The sequence below is a fragment of the Silurus aristotelis genome, assembly GCF_946808225.1.
Source record: "Silurus aristotelis genome assembly, chromosome: 11".
NCBI lineage: Eukaryota > Metazoa > Chordata > Actinopteri > Siluriformes > Siluridae > Silurus > Silurus aristotelis.
This window is the reverse complement of record NC_139584.1, coordinates 7714183-7733251: the sequence shown is the minus strand read 5'-3', so window position 1 is coordinate 7733251 and position 19069 is coordinate 7714183. Positions and strand designations below refer to the sequence as shown.

General features: G+C 36.8%; 2 protein-coding genes across 4 annotated transcripts; both read left to right on the top strand.

Moving 5' to 3' along the window:
• Positions 1–1114: 1114 nt before the first annotated feature.
• On the top strand, positions 1115–15495 carry cbwd (COBW domain containing). 3 transcript variants are annotated; one of them, XM_083553735.1, is made up of 16 exons: positions 1115–1236; positions 1439–1547; positions 2355–2445; positions 3979–4071; positions 4329–4420; positions 5568–5627; positions 6743–6780; positions 8077–8123; positions 9556–9642; positions 9824–9868; positions 10105–10161; positions 11729–11780; positions 13478–13546; positions 13637–13702; positions 14510–14639; positions 14788–15495. In XM_083553735.1, exons 2-16 carry the CDS (start codon positions 1439–1441, stop codon positions 14853–14855), a joined length of 1104 nt encoding a protein of 367 aa, XP_083409861.1. In that variant the 5' UTR covers positions 1115–1236; the 3' UTR covers positions 14856–15495. The 3 variants fall into 3 exon arrangements, with proteins under 3 accessions (XP_083409861.1, XP_083409863.1, XP_083409862.1); XM_083553737.1 differs by having other exon boundaries at positions 1127–1237; positions 1443–1547; XM_083553736.1 differs by lacking the exon at positions 1115–1236 and having other exon boundaries at positions 1308–1547.
• Positions 15496–16821: 1326 nt separating this feature from the next.
• Positions 16822–18415, top strand: foxd5 (forkhead box D5). The gene has a single exon (XM_083555548.1). It carries the CDS (start codon positions 17208–17210, stop codon positions 18162–18164), a length of 957 nt encoding a protein of 318 aa, XP_083411674.1. The 5' UTR covers positions 16822–17207; the 3' UTR covers positions 18165–18415.
• The last annotated feature ends 654 nt before the right edge of the window (positions 18416–19069 follow it).

Sequence of the window (19069 nt, the reverse complement as noted above, 5' to 3'; positions counted from 1 at the left end):
GTTGTTTTTGACTGACAGGATTGGAATGTGATGTAATGTGAGAGCATATTAGTCCTAAAGTTTTATGTTTTGTGCATTTTAAGATGCTTTTCTGCTCACCACAGTTTTAAATAGCGATTATAATATATCTTTCCTGGAAGCTTAAACCAATCAGCCCATTTTCCTCTGAACTCTCTAATAATCAGGTGTCTCCACCCAAAGAACTGTCACTCATACAAAGTTCTACAAGCTATTTTGTGTAAAAACCTCAGGAACTCAGTAGTTTCTGATATACTCAAACCAGGCATCACATATTTATCAATAATGTCATGGTTAAAGCAACACAGACCACACATTTTGAAGTTTAAAGTAAGCATTAACTAAAGCTCTTGGTCCGTATTGCATGATTTTTTGCACCGTACTGATGCCACATGATGGATGTATGGATGAGGTCAGACAGGAGTCTACGTGAACTATGATGTTTGCGGATGTTTCCGTTTTAGGCATATTTATTAAACTGCTGCCGACACATCAGTCTCACGGTCAGAGCAGCACACACACACACACACACACACACACACACACACACACACACACACACAGAGGAACCGTAACTCACAGGGGACAAACATTAACGCAAACGCGTTTCACAATAGTTAACACTTTAGTGCCCCCTAGTGGCTCATTCATATGCACAACACAGAAGAACTATACAGCATTACATTACATACAACTGAGGACATTATAAACATATTTTATAAAGAGTAATAATCATGAGCCATTAAACACTTTTGAATGGATGAATGATTTAACTATGGATGACATTTCAAAATTCAATTAACACAATAACCTTACTTTTATTACATTTATTTATACAATTAAATCAGCAAGACACTATCCTGACAGTAATAAATATTCTTGCTTTGAGATTCAAAAATTCATAAGAATGAGAGACAAACATACATACATCAGTGACAGCAGTACAGCATTCTACATATCAGTACAGCAATCTACATAACTATATCACTTCACTGAATTTATATCTCTATCTATATAAATAAAACTCTTGAAATTATATTTTAAATGTACTAAAACACAAGTATGCAGCATTTTTACAAAGACGCGATCAACTCGGAACTATTCTAAGAAGCCATTGAAACAGTGGGACTGTAATTCGTGATACACCGCTTCAAGTGCACGCAGGCACGAGTTTATTTCTATTTAAAGCAACGAGTAAATCAGGAACTACAGCAATAAGTAAGTTACATCTGCGTTATATTTGGAATAATTAATTGCTGTCCTGCTATCCCTGCTGTGTTGTGAAATGCTCAGGTGTACAGTTCTGTGTGCTGCTACTGAGTGAAGGCTGGCTTTAAAGCTGGAACACCCACTAAAACAGCTGTATATTGGATTCAGTGTGAAAACACCATTCTTTCGCTAATATCTTGTGAATCTTGAGATGGACCCAATGGAAGATGAGGATGACTGTCCAGAGCTGGTTCCTATTGAGGAGAAGAACACGACATCTGCACTTCAGATCCCTGTGACCATCATCACCGGTTACCTGGGTGTGTTTTACTTTCTGTTTTACTGCAAACAGAGACTGGGGTGAACACTTTCATCTTGGCTTAATTGCTAACAGTTTGTGGACCCTGATCGTCACACCCTTATATGTCTTATGAACATCTCATTCCAGATGTAGTGATTAATAACCTCATCAATAACAGGGCTATTGGAATGTGCTCATTTAGCCACCTGAGCATTAGTGAATTCATGCACAAATACGAGGTGAGAAAGAATGAGAACAGTCATTCAGTCTTTGGCAGGGTTGAGGTCAGAGCTCTGTGCATCCCACTCGAGTTTTGTCCATGCTAACCTTGGCAAACCATATCTATACTGACCTCTCTTTGTGAACAGGCTTAGACCTCTTAGTTAAAGTGAGGAGAAAAGTTCATGCCAAAGCATACAAAGACATTTCTGTATAATTTGTGCTTCCAACTTGGAAAGAACCACATATGGGTGTGACAGTCATCCGCCAGATGTTTGTGCATATCAACTTTAATCTGCTACACTTAACACGAAATGTTTCCCAAATAAATTGGCAGTAAAAAAAATCTGACAACTTTATATGATTAAAAGAATAGAAGCTCACATGGTGCATCATGTCTGCATACATGTGGCATATGGTTTAGTTTTTGTTTTCATACCAGGGCTGGTGCACAATTTACCATCACTAAACTTTATTGTTATTACCAGCATTTGAGGCAGGAATTAAAAAGGAATTAAGAAAGTGCATTGGATCTAATATACTAAATAATTGTACTGATTCTAAAATTTATACATTTTAATTTTATCCCCTGATGTGTGTGTTTCAGGTGCCGGGAAGACAACACTCTTGAATTACATACTGACCGAGCAGCATAACAAAAGAATAGCAGTCATACTCAATGAGTTTGGTGAAGGCAAGTACACAAACATGGTTACAGCAGAAAGGTGGGAGATTTAAGATCAGAAAAATGAGAGGATAATGAAAGGGGAGATTAAATCATATCATATTTAAATTCAGTATTTAAAATGAGCATGCAACTTTTTTTCATAGTAACAAGGTATAGTAAAGAATTTGATTAAAATAACATGAGAATTAAAAAAAAATTAGTTGTAAATTAGTTGTCATATAAAACCTCTTTATATGACTCTGATTCTGTATTTTAATCTGTAACAAAAGACGGGTGCTGCCCTGTAATAATTTTATGTTCCAATCACAGTCTGCGATGGAATTGGAATGACAAGCATACTGTCTTTAAAAAAAAAAAAAAAGAAAAAGCAATGTGTTAGAAATATGTATTTGAAAGGGAATTAATAAAAATTTCATAAATTAGAGAAAAGTTATTTTATGTATTGTAATTCCAGAAAAATGAGAACATTGAGCCTGAATACACTAGTATCGGCTTTGTTTAAAATTCTGAAAGTGCTGTAATCTGTACGGTAAGTCTTTAACATGTGAGTCTTGTCGGTGTTTTAAAACACATGCACATGCAGACTGTTGATTTTGTATTTATAATCCACTCTAACACAAAATCAAAAACATTATATTCCTTATAAATCAAATCCACGAAGAACTATGTACTTTTTTCCTTTTTTTTTTTTTCCCTTTAACCTTTTGCTGTTTTTTTTTCTTCATGTTGCAATGCTTTTTTCTTCTCGTCTTAATTGCTTTTGGCATTAATCAAAACAAAAATTGTCCTATTAAATAGATGGTTTTTTTTTTATTATTGTTATTATTGTACTTAAAGAACTGTCCTCAAGGTGGCAGCAGAGTCACAGTGTTATTTATGAATCTACTTGCTCACTGACTACATATTCCTGTTCATTTACTACATACTGCTTTAGGGTGCTTAGTGTGAGTACATTGTGAATTCAGAAATGCACAGTCATTCTCAGATTGTTCAGAGTGAGTTTAATGTAAGTCACTGGCGTGTGAAGACCTGCTTTGATAATTATGCAGAGCAGCAATTCGTTACTCTTTGCTCTGAACCAGTTGCATGTTGTGCCCTTTGCTTTAGTATACTAACAATTTCACTGTGTGGAAGTCTTTAAAATATATTAAGCCTTAGATAACAGTTTATTTCCATTAGTTGGTGTGTGCATTGTCAAAGAACAAAAGAGGATGGCTGAAGCATTTAATAATTTTTATAAAAATAAAAATGACTTTTAAGTCATTTATACTCATTGATAATTGTAATAGTTGATTTCATTCCATGCAGCCCATTTTCATGGTCAGTGCTCATGTAAAAAATTGTCAGTCATATGTTTTCAGTTACTTCACATAAATAAGAGTGTTCTCTTTTTGAAGTTTGTCAGCTTGGTCCAGATCCACAAAACCAATCCAAATGAAGTCAATGAAACGCTCAAAACCATATACTGAAACGTGTAATGTGATGTTCCTGATATTTCTACCGACAATTGCTGATGTGTTTGTGTGTGGTATTGTGCAGGCAGTGCTCTGGAGAAGTCCCTGGCAGTGAGTCAGGCAGGAGAGCTGTATGAAGAGTGGCTGGAACTCCGGAATGGTTGTCTGTGCTGCTCGGTGAAGTATGACACTGCTTTACTCAGATCTTGTTTGTGGTGGTCTCCTCTACTTTATCGATGAGTTATGAGGGGTTCATAAATTATTTTCAGCCACAAAAAGTATTCAGTATTCAGGGAGTAATTGTAGGTTTACAGAGTATACAGTGGTCAATGAATATATCTAGAAGCAATGTGTTTCTAACAGACTGCAGACATGCAACTCACTGTATGTTTTTCTAAATCTTTTATTAATTTATGATTTGCATTCTCTTTATGTGAAGGGACAATGGACTGAAAGCGATTGAAAATCTGATGCAGAAGAAAGGAAAGTTTGACTACATTCTTCTTGAGACGACTGGTCTGGCAGATCCAGGTGCTTCATCTGCTTTGTGTGGTTTTTTTCTTACTTGGTGTATGTCACTGCTGTGCATTTGTTTGTTCAGTCAGTCCTTTACTCCAGTGACACTTTTATTCAGTGACTTACTGGTGAGTCTGCTACTAATCTGCTACTGAGTTTTTTGGCTCTGCTACAATATTTTCCAGGGAATTGGTACAACCTGGTAAAATATGTTGATGTGATGAAACCTGGGATAGTGCTTTGTGCAGTTGCCTATCTGCCATTCCTGCAATATAAACTCCTAACCTTCTAATTACTAGAAACCTTTTAGTGCACCACATACATTTCTTCTTTTAAAGAATGGTTTTGAAATTAACAAGTTTTAATGATGCATTCAAGTGCAGACAGCACCAGCGGCTCCTATTATCCATCCACAGCAAATGACAGAAAAGCAAAAACATCACAATACTTTGACAAAACAGAAATCAATAGAAAAGTCATGTGTGGCATCACCTCTGCCAAACAGACTGCACAGAAGATTGACAGGTGTCAGGATCTATCGCCTCACTGGCTCTGGCAAACCAAGTAACATGTGGAGCTGACAAAGCGTGCTCAGACCCAGACTTGTCTCATAACTCTGGCTTGTCATTGGCTGAGACAGCCCTGTCACTCAGAGGGGTCTCATGGGATTGATATCCTCCTCTCACCAACAATGTGGTGGTGGTAGCCTGAATGGGTTATGCATCTAATGTCTTTTAAGAACATCGCTTTCATTACCAGCCTATCAAATATTTACAGTGCTTTCTTATTCTACCCTGACGGCCAGACAAAAGTCCATTATGTGAACAAGATTGGCCAACTCTGCTGCATGAATCTCTGAAATCACTCAAACCAGAAAAGTTGAAAAGCATGGAAACAAACAAAAACAGAGCTTGTAGTAGGAAAAAAAAATCAAACCACCCGTGAAATTTGTTAATGCATTTTAAAGCACATAGGGACATGTTTAAGATTTTATCTTTAATTATAAATTACTCCAAAATTAGTTTGAGTTTTAGCCCATGCATTGGTATTGGAGAAACCCAATGGTTTTTTTGTTTTCCTTTTGTAATTGTAGAAAAATATAAAATAAAATAAAAAAGAACGAAGCATATTTTAATTCCTTTATTTTGTTTGGTCACTTTAGGAGCAGTTGCCTCAATGTTCTGGGTTGATGCTGAACTAGGAAGTGATCTTTACCTGGATGGTAAGATTTTACGATGTCAAAAGCTCTTATTTTTACATCACTGATCCTATAATCCTTTCAGTTAATTGCCACAATTATTGGGTCACCTCACATTTCCTGCTATATGTGGTTCTGTTCCCAACTGTTACAACAAAAGCTGAAGGCACTCAATTGTACAAGACGTCTTTAGATGCACTACAATAAAATTATGCATTCACTTAAACTTGAAAAACAAAACCTGGCAATGCCCCTGTGCACAAAGTGAGCTCCTTGAAGATCTGCTTTACATGCTTTGGAGAGGAAGATCTTGAGTAACCTGCTATAGAGCTCTGATCTTATCCATACTGAACACCTTTGGGATGAATTAGAACACTGACTGCACCCCAGGCCTCCTCACCTCCTCATATCAGTACCTGACTTTCTGACTTTCGTGGCTTATTAACACAAATATCTATGAGCACACTCCAAAATCTAGTGGAACATCTTCCCAGAAGAGTGGAGGGAATTATAAGAGCAAATTGGGACTAAATGTGGAATATAATGCTCAAAAATCCCCCACCATACTTATGACCAAGTGACCCAATACTTTTGGCAATATACTGTGTATGTATGAATGTGTATGTATGAATTATTATTCAAAAAAATATTTGCTAGCTGCTGTGAATCTTTTATAAAAGATCATTATAATATTATATGCTTCAAATCCTACTGCCCTGCTAATTACAGTAAAATAAATTGTAAATGTGTGAAGTGTATTTTATATTTATTTGTATTTGTCATTTTTCTAGTTAATAATAACCACATTATTGTTTGTTTGCATTACCTATTATTTCTTTTTATTATAAATATTGTTTTTTTTTTAATGCTTCTTTTTTCCATGCTTGAATATTTGTCTTCTGGAATACAGAAGAATTTCATCATGCAAATCATGTTTAATGTTTCGCATTAGTATCCTTGTTTTATCCATTACCTAATGGATGAGCTGTAGTAAAGTAGAAAATCATGTACAACAATGTCCTTTAACTTCTCATTTACTTCCTGTCTGATGGCTACGAATATCGGCGCACAGTGTGAAGTATAAAAGTGTTTGTTAAATGTTTGTTAAATTTGACAGATTTTGTAATTTGTCGTTTCAGGCATTATTACAGTTATTGACGCAAAATATGGAATGCAGGTGAGTGGAATGGCAGGATATTTAAAAAAATATATATATTTTTTGGGGGGAAATTCCAAATAAAATTATTAAGGAAGTTGCAACCCCAGTTTTGTTTGGTTGGCACTTGTGCATGGAAAAAAATATATTCTATTCAACTCTAAAGCATGTCCACAAACTAGTTTGAGCAAAGCCCAGAGGCAGTACTTTCATCATATCACTTCTCTTTGTTTTGGAGTTGCGAAGTATCCATTCTTTTGCATCCACCCTTCCCCACACGTTGCTTCCTCCACTGAGCATTGGAGAAGGACAGTGATAGTGACACCTGGATAATAGTGCGCCATTTGAAGGGTGTCAGAGCCAGCAGGTCATCCCCGTTTACGCTCCTGCTGGCACCTCGGCCAATTCGTCCCCTCTGGGGAGCTCAGGAGAGGGAGGGGATGATAGAATCTAAAGAAATTGTGGGAACCGAAGCAGATCATTCTAATGGGCTTGTCACCTTTGTGCCCACTCCCACGCCAAGACCTGATGTGTTCATCAGATGTGGTTATGTACGTGTGTGTGGTGAAATGGGGTTTTAATGAGAGTTGATTTTTACCCCTGCTTCCCTCACAGCTTACTGGCCTGGACATGATCAACTTTTATTTCTTGGCTGTCAATGAGAATGATTGCCAGGGTCTGGGGTTAGCATTTACAAGTGTGATGGCTCTCATAGATGACAGAGGCCTGATCTCTGGGGTCAGCGTTATTACAGACTTAACATGGCCAGTGAAAAATCTTACAACCTGCCACGCAACCTGCCAGTCCAAACGTTAAGCGAAAACAGATTATCTTTTCAATATGCAAACTGTTTAAAAGTTTGCCGATTGAATCTCTGCATCGAGTTTGCATTGTTTCCGTTTCATTTTAAAGCTGTCACTTCTCTTCTTTTGATGAATAGCATACTTGTTCACATTTAAAGAACTTTTTGTTGTTTGACATAGATCAATTTCATAGTTTTCATTTTATTAGTACATATTGTGGCAAATAAATGGGAAAACATGCATCTAGTGGATTTTTTTCTTTTTTTGCTGGCATACACATTTTTTTTATGCTGAAACATTTTTAACCTGATTAGAATGATCTCTTCCAGGACTATAATCACTGCATCCACATTATACAAGTGCTAACTGAGTATTAAAACGGGCATTTTTTTTTTTTTTTTGCAAATCATATGCTTTGGCTTTACCAGATCTTATCCCAATTGCTCAAAATCATTGGGCTTTTATACTTTTAACATACATTAATTATGATTTCATTTTGCTTTCTGTTTTGTAGCATTTGATCGAAGAGAAACCGGGTGGCTTGATAAATGAAGCCGTAAGGTAAATGAACATTTTCCTGATTAGATTTATGTTAATGTCAAATAAAAAAAAGGAAAAGAGCTATCTTTCAGATTTTTCAGTAGACTACTGCAATTCAACCAAAATTTTTAGTCAGCAATTTTTCTTTCCCACACACAGGATAACACATCTTTGTTTATATAATTTTTTATACAAGTAAAATTATTTTTAGTTCAACAGTAAATACAATTTTTTTTTTTATTTAGATACAGACAATAAAACAAAATGACCAACAGAATAAGATTCAATTTCTAAATCTTATTTTACATAGGTTCTCTTTAGCTAATTTAAAGATCCTTGTATTCTAAAATTCCTGTCTGATCCCATGTACCTTACAGATTAGTACTGTGGGTTTTTTTTTCTTCTTTTATTTTGTTATTGCCAAACAACTCCAGTAAACTACCAGCTCAGTTTTTCCATGACTTGTCTCACCCAATTTATGAGTGAAAGATTATGGATTGCTCAATGAGATAATTGCTAATGGAAGGTACTATCAGTGATTACTGACGACATTTGATGTTTTAATCCAGTACAATTAGTTTGTCTGTACATTTTATCAGTCATAAAAGTAATAAATAAATAAATCCACATCAAATAAATCCATATGCGAGAGTAGTTTATGTCTGTAGTAACATCTCATTCACAAGGACATCTATGATGAATGCTCTACATATCAAAGTCTATAAATAGAGGAGATATAGAATAGAGAATAGATACGATTACGCTCATCATAACATAAACACACAAGTATAAGTGGGGAAACATATAATCTGATTATAAACCAGAAAGAAATCGGGTTTTTCTTTTTATTGATTTGTTCATTTGTATCAAACTGTAGTATAGATGGAATAAAACACTTCACAGCATACCCTTAAACATTTATAATATTAAGGATTAAGGTTTCCTTTTAATTCACCATATGGCTGGGTGCTGATAATGGAGTCGTCTGACAGTCCGAGGCAGTCTCTCTCTCTCTCTCTCTCTCTCTCTCTCTCTCTACTTAGCTGCTGTTAGTGAGACATGCCGGAGATGATTTGAGCATGCTGGAATGCTCACAAGTGTCTGAGGCCTTCGTCTCTACCTCTGTTCTCTGTTTGTGTTTTCCTAGCACACAAAATGGTGGGGCCTTTTGAGTATACCACCCACACACTGTAAAACAACAAAGAGGGGGGGTTGCAGACACAAAACAACAAAGTGTGTGTGTGTGTTTATGCTTCTAGACAAACACACACTCGCACAGTCTTTTGAATATATTAGTGAATAGGCTATTTGAAGACGGTAGTAAAGAGTGTGAAAAGCTATACAATGGCTTTGGTCTTTTGTGCATTACTTGCTTTTTTCTTTTTTCACACACACTCACACACTCACCCAAGAGAACAAAACACAGCTATTTCAACTTCTCTCTTTTGTTCAGGCAGATAGCCCTCGCTGATCTGACGATTATTAACAAAACGGATCTGGTGAATTATGCTGAGCTCGATCAGCTTCGAGCCGTGGTCAGGTATGAAACTACAGCTGCACTTTACATTAGTTTTAATATCAACAAGATAGTGTAAAACCACCACTTTCAGAGTTCATTTCACAGCTGTTTGTCTACCGTTAAACTTTCACTCTTACACAATCATGTAGAAACTTCTTTGGGTAGCCATTCTTACTTGACACACTTGTTCTGTGCATTGCAGGTCGATTAACGGCCTTGTCAGAATCCTGGAAACACAAAGATCCAGGTAAGATTATAAAAAAAAAATAAAAAAAATTTGCTAACAAGTATGTGTGAGTGTTCCTCACACATTTTCAAGATGCAGAATTAGAACTTCTGCTAGTTATAAATAAATCATGTACTCTGAAAATCTGTCCAGTCTTGTTATGTTTTAAAAAAAAAAATCACAGCTTGATTTTACACAATCATTATTAGCTGTTAGTCTTTTTTTCCCCTTAACATATATGTTATTACTCTTTGAAGGGTCGACTTGTCTCAGGTGTTGGATCTACATTCATTTGATTCCAAAGATACGGCGAGGTATGATGATCAGTACAGCTGTGGTGAAATTTCACTGATAAAAACATGAATGAAATGTTACTCCTGTACTTTTGCTTCCACGATAAATGTTCTGTACATGCTTTCATTGGTGTTAAATTATACACACATTCGACTTTTGTTAGATTACATGTAGCTGGTTTCATTAGTTATTATAAAAGCATATAGAAAGTGGTACCAAGGCAGTGTAGAAGCAGTGCATTATGGTTAAAATAATGTTGAATCGCAGAAGTAGATATATGCCCCGAGCCGTTACCATTTACATTTGTTACATTTGTTTACATTTTATTTATTTATTTATTTTAAATAAAAAAGGCTCTTCTGAGGTTTTAATTATCTTTTATATTAATTTAATTCTGAATCTAACTAAAATAAAAAATGAAAGCATGCATAAATAAATTGTGCATATCGAAAGCTATGCCAATCATAAAATAGTGCAGTGATAAAATGGATTGTTATACATACAAAATGAGAGGATTATGATTTAAAAAAAGAGCAAATCAAACTTCATTCAATTGTAGTGAAGTTAATTATATGCACATTAGACATGATAATTCAGCAAGGTGGATGTGTTCATAATGAAGTTCTTTCTACCCTTTTTTTATTTTGTTGTTTTTTTTGTTTAATGATCATGGCTCCTCAGTTTGGAGACAGTGCAATAAGATTAGTTTAAAAAAGGTTTCTTTAATGAGGTCAATTTAAATAACAAAAATATAAGAAATAACAAGAATTAATCATAAGTATTTTATTTCCTTTCAATATCTGCTTTAGCGTGATCCTTATATTAAGACTATAATGCAAAGTTTCACAAATATAAGTTGAATAGCCTTTAAAGTTGTTGAAAATGGCTGTTTACCAAAGCTCTTAGTCATAGTCATAAATTGCATGTACTGTTACAAAAGTCACAGGGGGGTTGATCACAGTTAAAGATGATCAGGCCAGCTCAAACATTGACATGCAGATCAAGTAGATTAGCTCAAATTATCGAAAAACAATCATGAACATTGGGAGCAAAAGACAGATTACTCATTTATCCCTACAAAGTGCACTTTTAATTAGATGACCCTAGTTACACAAGACAGTTACTAGGCGGTGAGCAGAGTGAAACAGTGTTAATGTCAATGGGAGAGGCCAGCTGCAGAGGATTAAAGCCTCCGCCACATAGAAGCTCTACGGACGCGTGTCCATACAGCCACCCTTTTAGTCTTTTAGCGCGCCCCATTTGCCCCCTGTGCTGGGGCGACCCCCCTCTGTTCCGCCTGTGTGGTACTCCCAACGGAGAGAGTAATCCAGAGGGTAATGTTTACCCTCCCTTAGGGGTCATGGACTTCTCTCCATCTTTCCAAGTCTCTCTCATTCTGCCCACAAAAACTCCTTTTCTCTGACCTGTAGACATGTAGATTCGGTTTAAGACAGACACCCAATTCCAGCTGTTTGTAGGGATTTTGCTGAGACTGTATATCTGTAAGAATCTGTTTGATGTTTTAAAAACAGTCTGAGGAGTTGTTTTCAAAATGACCCTGAGATCGATGCATTGTATGTTTTTCAGGCTGGCAGAGAAACTACAGCTAATGAAATCTACACACACACATCTAGACAAGGTGATCATTTGCTGTGCTTGATGATGGGGTGTCTTATGAAAGCTGTTATTCAGGATGCAGATGAGCAAGATACAATCCTGAGACCTGTGCTATATTTGAGGATTGTGTTGCCAAAAAATACTACATTTAGTCAACAATAAAAAATTATATATTTGTGCCCATTTCCTGCCAAATATATAACCTTCATGCCCATGCATTGACAGAGATACAGAGTTTCATCATGTTTAGTGTGATAATGATAGGATCATGTTCATTTAGTCCAGACATGCAGACCAATACAATGCCAAAAAGTACTTCATATTGGCTGACTGTGTGCCTGAAACACTTCAGCCAGGCCTATTCAGTGACAACATTCTACATTTGGGCCTATTAAGTGCCAAAACAATTACATTCAGACAATTCATTGTTAAATAATACTACAAATAGGCCCAGTCAAGTACATTAAAACAAAATTTATTTTTTATCTGCACCATGACACAACACATACCAATACACAAAAAATGCACAGAGCACTGCATATTAAAAGAGCAAAACAGTGTTATGCAAAGTATTGTCTGTACAGTACTGTGTAGTGGAGCAATGTTGGGTGAAAAGTAGCAGCAAAAAAAAACAAGAATCTTAGAAAAAAAAAATTTAACATAGCAGCATTATCATTTTTTTTGTGGTCACATTTAATGTCCGTTTTGTGTCTTTAACCTTAAAGTTTGTCATATATATAAAATTAATACCCACTTCACACCCATAACAATGGCTGTTTGCCATGTGATTTTTCAGGCACAGGCACCAGTGCAGAATCTCCTTTTTTTTTTTTTTTTTTTTTTTTAAATCTTAAAGCCATGTTATTTAGTAATACAGATCATTATTTAGTTAATACGTTTTAATATTAAAGGCACATTGTTACAGGAATGAATCTTAAATCTTGCATTCTTAACCACAGAATTGATTTGGGTTTTAAATCGTTTAATATAACATTTTATCGCATTACTACAAATTGCACAATACAACAATCCCCAACCCCCTGGACTTCCTTTACATCAAAGCCACTGACATTAAATAGCAGAAACCTACAAACGTCTATTTATATTTTTAATTAGGTCCTAACCGTGGCTCCTTTTGGCCAGAGGATTAATACTAGTTTAAAAACCTTGCTTTACTTTTATTTCACTCCTGTGTTTATTGAGTGTAAGAGTTAGTAAATGTGTTTTGGGTGGAGATTAGTTTAGTTTTAGTATTGGCCTTCGTTCTTTTCCCGCATGAGTCTCCCTACCCCCCACCCCTCCTCTCACCGAGACAAGCCCCATTGCTCTTTTCATGCAAACGAGAGCCCTGATTTCTGTTGTTATTCCAGAGGAAAAAAGGAAGTGTGTTACCTCGACACTGTCAAACAATAGTTTAAATATCTGCGAAGTGGTCTTGTAATGCCCCAGGGAAGTTCACGTGTTTGGGGGGTGAGGAAAGACGAGCTGGCCAAGACTGTTTGCAAAAACTGATACTGGCCCCTTGAGGAAATTAACCTTTTTAACACATTTGGTGATAAGACATTAACTGTGTTTGTGGTGCCATACAGAAATCCGATTAATGCTTCTTCTGCCAATGCTTTGTTATTGTTCTTCACACATTAGAATTTTTAACAGTTGAAATATTTATCTACAGATTAATTGTAAACATTTTATTTGATTTGTCCCTGTACTTCACAGGATATATTAACAGTTACATTTGAAGTACCAGGAAGTGTCTCTGAAGACCAAGTAAATGTGTTTATTCAGGTACGATTCACAGCTAATGAAATGCATCAGAAGTGCATGTTGCTGCAGCAACTTATGTAGTGTTTGTCTGAATTTTTATTTGTGTTGTAGGATCTTTTATGGGAAAAGGCATATAAGAACAAAGCAGGACTGCCTATGAATGTCATTCGCTTAAAGGTAAAAATAAAATAATCCAATCCAATAGACCACCAATCCAATAAATAATGTTGTATGGGTAAAGATTTCAGCGCATTGTTAATTAACTAAAAGCTGAATAGGATTATAATTCTTAAGTGTAGTCACTGTGTATTGAGATTTTCTGCTGTCTGCTTTATTTATTTTTCATACTTTCTTGAACAGTTCTGTCTGTATTGTGTTTACCTTCTGGACCTGTAGCTATGGGAAAGTGTGAAATATGCAATAAAACTAGCAGCTGTAAACCTGCTGGGCTTAAACAAACTTGTTGAGAATTGCTGTTTATTGAACTGCACAGCTAGTTATTTGAGCTGTACTTCTAAGAAGTAGTATTTCAGAAACAATTAATTTTAGCTGACTGACAAATTCAGAAAGGAAAATCAAAATGATGCTGATTTACAGACTCAAGTGGATTAAAAATGCTTGTTGGTGCACAAAAACAAATTTGAAAAAAATCCTGTATAAATCCACAGTACTTTTTAAGTACTGTTAATGAACTAATTATATTATCTTTAGATCATTACTTTTTCCCTTTCAAAGGTATGCTAATATATATACATTTATTTGAAAAATAATTTGGAATGTACATTGCACTGTATAATATTGATCGAGATGGTGTCTGATATCACTATGTACATAATAATTCTCAGCAATAGAGAAAGAGTGATCTCTTCTTTCCAGTATGTTTACATGGAAAAAGAAACTATTGATATGACAAACAATATGTCAGCACTCAAAATTAATGTATGGAAGACCAGGTTAATCATTGACGTGCATTATGCTGCACAGGGCATCTTGTCCCTGCATGGTAAGCAGAAGAAGGCAATGCTTCAGGGCGTTCATGAGCTTTACGAGCTGGATGAAACACCTGAGGCATGGACAGATGGAGACCCCAGGGTCAATCGACTGGTCTTTATAGGTGAGAAGTCCACCTTTTTCTGCTTTCTGGACTGCATATTTCTGGATTTAGCCCTGTCCTGGGTGACATTTTAGCCAATATCCAGACTCACATTGTAAAATTGGTGTTAATTTAATCAGTAATAATGCACACATTCTCTTGATTTCAGGTCGCCATCTGGATGAAGACTTGTTAAAGAAAGAATTCCTCTCTTTAATTTCCACTGGAGAGGACTGATGAAATAGAGGCATCATAAAGTAGGAGTGTGGCTCTAGGAGTGGTTCTTTGCCATCCTCTTCCTATTGCATATGATTATAGACAAATTACATCAGACTGTCGTTTCAGATGTGTTTCCAATTATAGTTTATGGTGCTATGCACAGAAGTTTGCACTCCCATCTCTGGTGCTCATAACTATGATTGTGATATTATGGCACTCTTTGTCAGAAGCATGTTACAAGTGTGTGTAACTTTGTATATTTGAGATGCTTGGTTCTGGAGGTAAAAAAGAGCCACACTCAACACTACTTTATGCTTTTAGAAAAAAATGTTCTTTGAAGATTCTTAAGATGGGTAAGGGTTCTTAGGTGGCTAAAAATCACTCACTAGAGCCATCTCCTATAGAGAAACTTCAAGATTTCTATATTTAACTTTTTTTTCTAAGAGAATACTTGAATTACTTTTGTCGAATGTCAGCCACCAACTTTATCTAAGTTGCAGTAGACTGATTCCTGTACACACATTTGCTTTGTTAATTTTATTTATTTTGTTAGTTTGTTTGACACTTTAATTAATCGGCAGATTTTAATTACTGGACAATACTGTATTCAGTGTTTCTGTAACTACAATGACTTAAATAAATAATGTTTTATGTTAAATTGACTTATTTCTGAGAAATTCAATACCCTCTGAGCCATATTTATTCATTTATTCTTCTGTTATTATTACTATCATCATTTTTGTGCTTTTTAATGTGTATAAAAAACGAGTTAATTCGAGTCTGTTTATTTCTTTGACTAAAACTAATTAGTCAAACTGCAATTCAGGCAAAAAATAAAATAAAATAAACCAATCACATTAGAAACTAAAAGTTGATAGCCTTGTGATTTGTTAATGTGACAAATTTTGTTTTCTATGCTGCTACGTGTGAGATTCTCGATTACTTGAAGCACCCACTTAACACCCGGGATTTTAATGCTGCAAAGTGACAAAGTCTCACTGCTCTACGAAAATCAACCAAGTGTGAGTAAATGAATATGGATATAATAATGTATTTACATATAAAAAAAACTGGCTCCGCCCACCTGCCCAATTTCTGCGAGTTTTGTGTCGGTGTGAAATGCTATATGCATATAGTAATTTGCATCTGCTAAATAATACATTTTGATTTGAACTTGATGTTATAGATTTGGCATTTCATGTTTAAGAAAGTGAGTGAAACAGCATTGCATGTGTGATTTGATCTGGATGGTAAGTGTAGCCAGACACCCCCCCCCCCCCCCCCCCACCCCACTGTAAGGAAGTGGATGGGCAGGACGGGTCCCTCTTTCAGCTACACGTGAGATCACTGCTAACTGCTTTAAGCCACACGTTTGCTTTGAGGATGCTTCAGGTTATTCATGTGCCCGTAATAAAACGCAGCCGTGTTCCCCTGCAGGCTGTAATACAGCTGCGCCGTTTCCTACTGCATTCTCATGCTAAAGAGCCGTTTAGCGGCCTCTAAGCGCCCATCCTCAGGCAGGCCAGGGAGGCGCTCCACGGTCATTCTCATGGTCGCACCGCCCGCCGTGGGCTTCAGGTGGCAAACTAAACCAAACGCAGGAGGTCCGGCAGGAAAACGATCTGCGGTTTAATCCCGACTTTACAGGCATGGGGTGAAAAAAACACTCCCTAAATCTCACCAGAACTCCCACTGAGCTGCTGCTTCTAAAGGGGCAGGCAGAATATAGGCCTATACTTAGATAATACGACCTATATACACTTTCAGGAATAAATGGTACAGAACTGGGTGGAAATGATATTCTAGGGTACAGATTGGACCTATATGCGCATTTCTAGGTAACGCAGTGGTACAGTTAAGGACCATTTTCCTTCCAGTGTTTTCTCAATCTGGTAAATGTTTCAAATAAAAAATTTAAATGTCGACTTTAAAGGAAATTAAATACATAAAAAAATAACCATTTAATTAGAGGTTTATTGAATAATGTGTTTGTGCATTGGAAATAATGTAATTCACCGTTTTCGGATGTATGTATATATTAAATGTATGCAACAATTCCTGAAGACAGTTTAACACACAAAACAAGTAATGATATTTAAATTGGGTTTATTGGAACGGTATTGTAATGTAGATCACTTCACACGAGTCTGCAGCAGGTCAGAAGGTAAAAATCCCGCACCTGCGCAAGTCTTGCGGTTCCCTGCGGCGCATCTGCGCTGCTATTGGTCTGACCATCAGAGGACTGAAACAGACTGCGAGGGTCCTCATAAATAGGACATCAGTCCAGCTGGACCAGCAAACAAGAAGCTCACTGCAGACACACACACACACGCTTTTTCTTCAAACTGCATCCCTTGTTGTGGACTGATCATGATCCTGTCCGCGGATGAAGCGGCTCAGCACGCGGTGCCCTCCTCTGAAGAAGAAATAGACATTGTCGGGGGAGATGGAGAAGACTTTTTCCTTCCATGTCGGGACACAGATGACTCTCCGGCGGAGTCCAGCGCGGAGGTGGACACTTCAGAGGGTGATTCCTCCGGGGAGAGCGAGGTCACGACCCCGAGCCGTGCAGCGAGCAGCTCTGTTAAACCTCCATACTCTTATATCGCTCTCATCACCATGGCTATCCTGCAGAGCCCCATGAAGAAGCTCACTCTCAGCGGCATCTGCGACTTCATCAGCAACAAGTTCCCCTACTACAAGGCAAAGTTTCCTGCTTGGCAGAACTCCATCAGACACAACCTGTCCCTCAATGACTGCTTCATCAAGATCCCTAGGGAGCCTGGAAACCCAGGCAAGGGCAACTACTGGTCTCTGGACCCTGCCTCAGAGGACATGTTTGACAACGGCAGCTTCTTAAGGAGGAGAAAAAGGTTCAAGAGAAGTCGTCCTGAATTTTGTAAAGACGGATTGGTGCTTTATCCCGGCGTTGGTGGTCGATCCTTCGGAAGGCCTTACTGCGTGTCAGGCCGTCCTCTAACACAGCCTCTGGGATACACACCGTGTCCGTATTTCCCCTTTCAAAGTGTGACTGATGTGAAGGGCATCCAAACCGGGGAGTCTAGTCCTCAGGCGCGCCTCGCTTTCCAGGAGCCCCGTGGGCCCGAGCGCCAGAAGTGCCCGTTCTCTATCGACAGCATCATGGCGAGATCGGACTGTCCCCCACGCAAAACTCCTGCCCTCCAGCTTCCAGTCGATTATGGACATGTCTTTTCTCGCTCAGCCTCATGTGTGCTTCCAGGTTATCTTCCAGTCACAAGGACACCTTTTGCTTTGGCCACTGTGCCCTTTACAGAAAACTTACCAATGCCCTATCCAAACTGCTGAGCATGGGCATGGGCATGAGCATGGCACAGACTGATTTCATTTACTGATTTAAAACCAATTTCATGGTGTAGCACAAAAGTGTCTTTTATTTGCACATACAGCGAATCCCAGCTGCCTTATGCCTCCAAAAAAAAAAAGTTTTTACACAGCTTTAATGTAAATATATGATGTTAATATATGTGTCTATTTTTGTGTGTAAAGCGGAAATACGAGAAGTTTGTGTCTTGTGTTTAATGAAAAATAAATGTGATTATTATATTTAAAGAAAAATGACTGTATTTCGTTAATGTTTTTTTATTCATTGTGTGCGTGTGTGTGTGTGTGTATTTTCTTATTTATTATATATCCATTTATAGTACATCTTTATTTAAAAAAAAAGATACACGAAGACAGTCCTTAAGTTAATTATATAATTTTTTGGTTGCTTTTTCTTTAAAAAAAATTCCCCAAATAATATAATAATAATGGTTTAAAGAGATTATAGATTGTTGTTAAGGATGTTGTTTAGCTTGAATAAATGTATAAAAAAAAAAACCACACACTTTGGGTTAGAATGCAGCACATTAATCGATTTTCACGTTTGACTAAACCAAAATACGAAGATTTATAAATGCATAACACTAAGCTTCAATACTCAGTGTTTGAGTCAATATAAAGCTAAAATTTCTGCATTCTGTGCATTTAATTTCTGTAGACATTTGTCTGTGTACTCTGACTCTGCAAATCCCAATAATTACACAATGCTTGCAATATAAGACCAAAATTTTCAGCTTTTAACAATTTTAAGAATTTCATTATATGACACTACAACAGTATCCTGTCCATTACTTAATTTTCTGAATGTTACAATCACAATATCCAGCACTGTGGATAGCGGGAAAATAACATAGATCCAAAAACATGAT

Excerpts from the sequence above, each read along its gene's own strand:
- cbwd (XM_083553735.1), top strand. The coding sequence starts at position 1,439 with ATGGACCCAATGGAAGATGAGGATGACTGTCCAGAGCTGGTTCCTATT. Across the intron at positions 13,547-13,636 it reads AAGTAAATGTGTTTATTCAG|GATCTTTTATGGGAAAAGGC; the intron begins GTACGATTCACA and ends TTTGTGTTGTAG. Across the intron at positions 14,640-14,787 it reads CAATCGACTGGTCTTTATAG|GTCGCCATCTGGATGAAGAC; the intron begins GTGAGAAGTCCA and ends TCTTGATTTCAG.
- foxd5 (XM_083555548.1), top strand. The coding sequence starts at position 17,208 with ATGATCCTGTCCGCGGATGAAGCGGCTCAGCACGCGGTGCCCTCCTCT.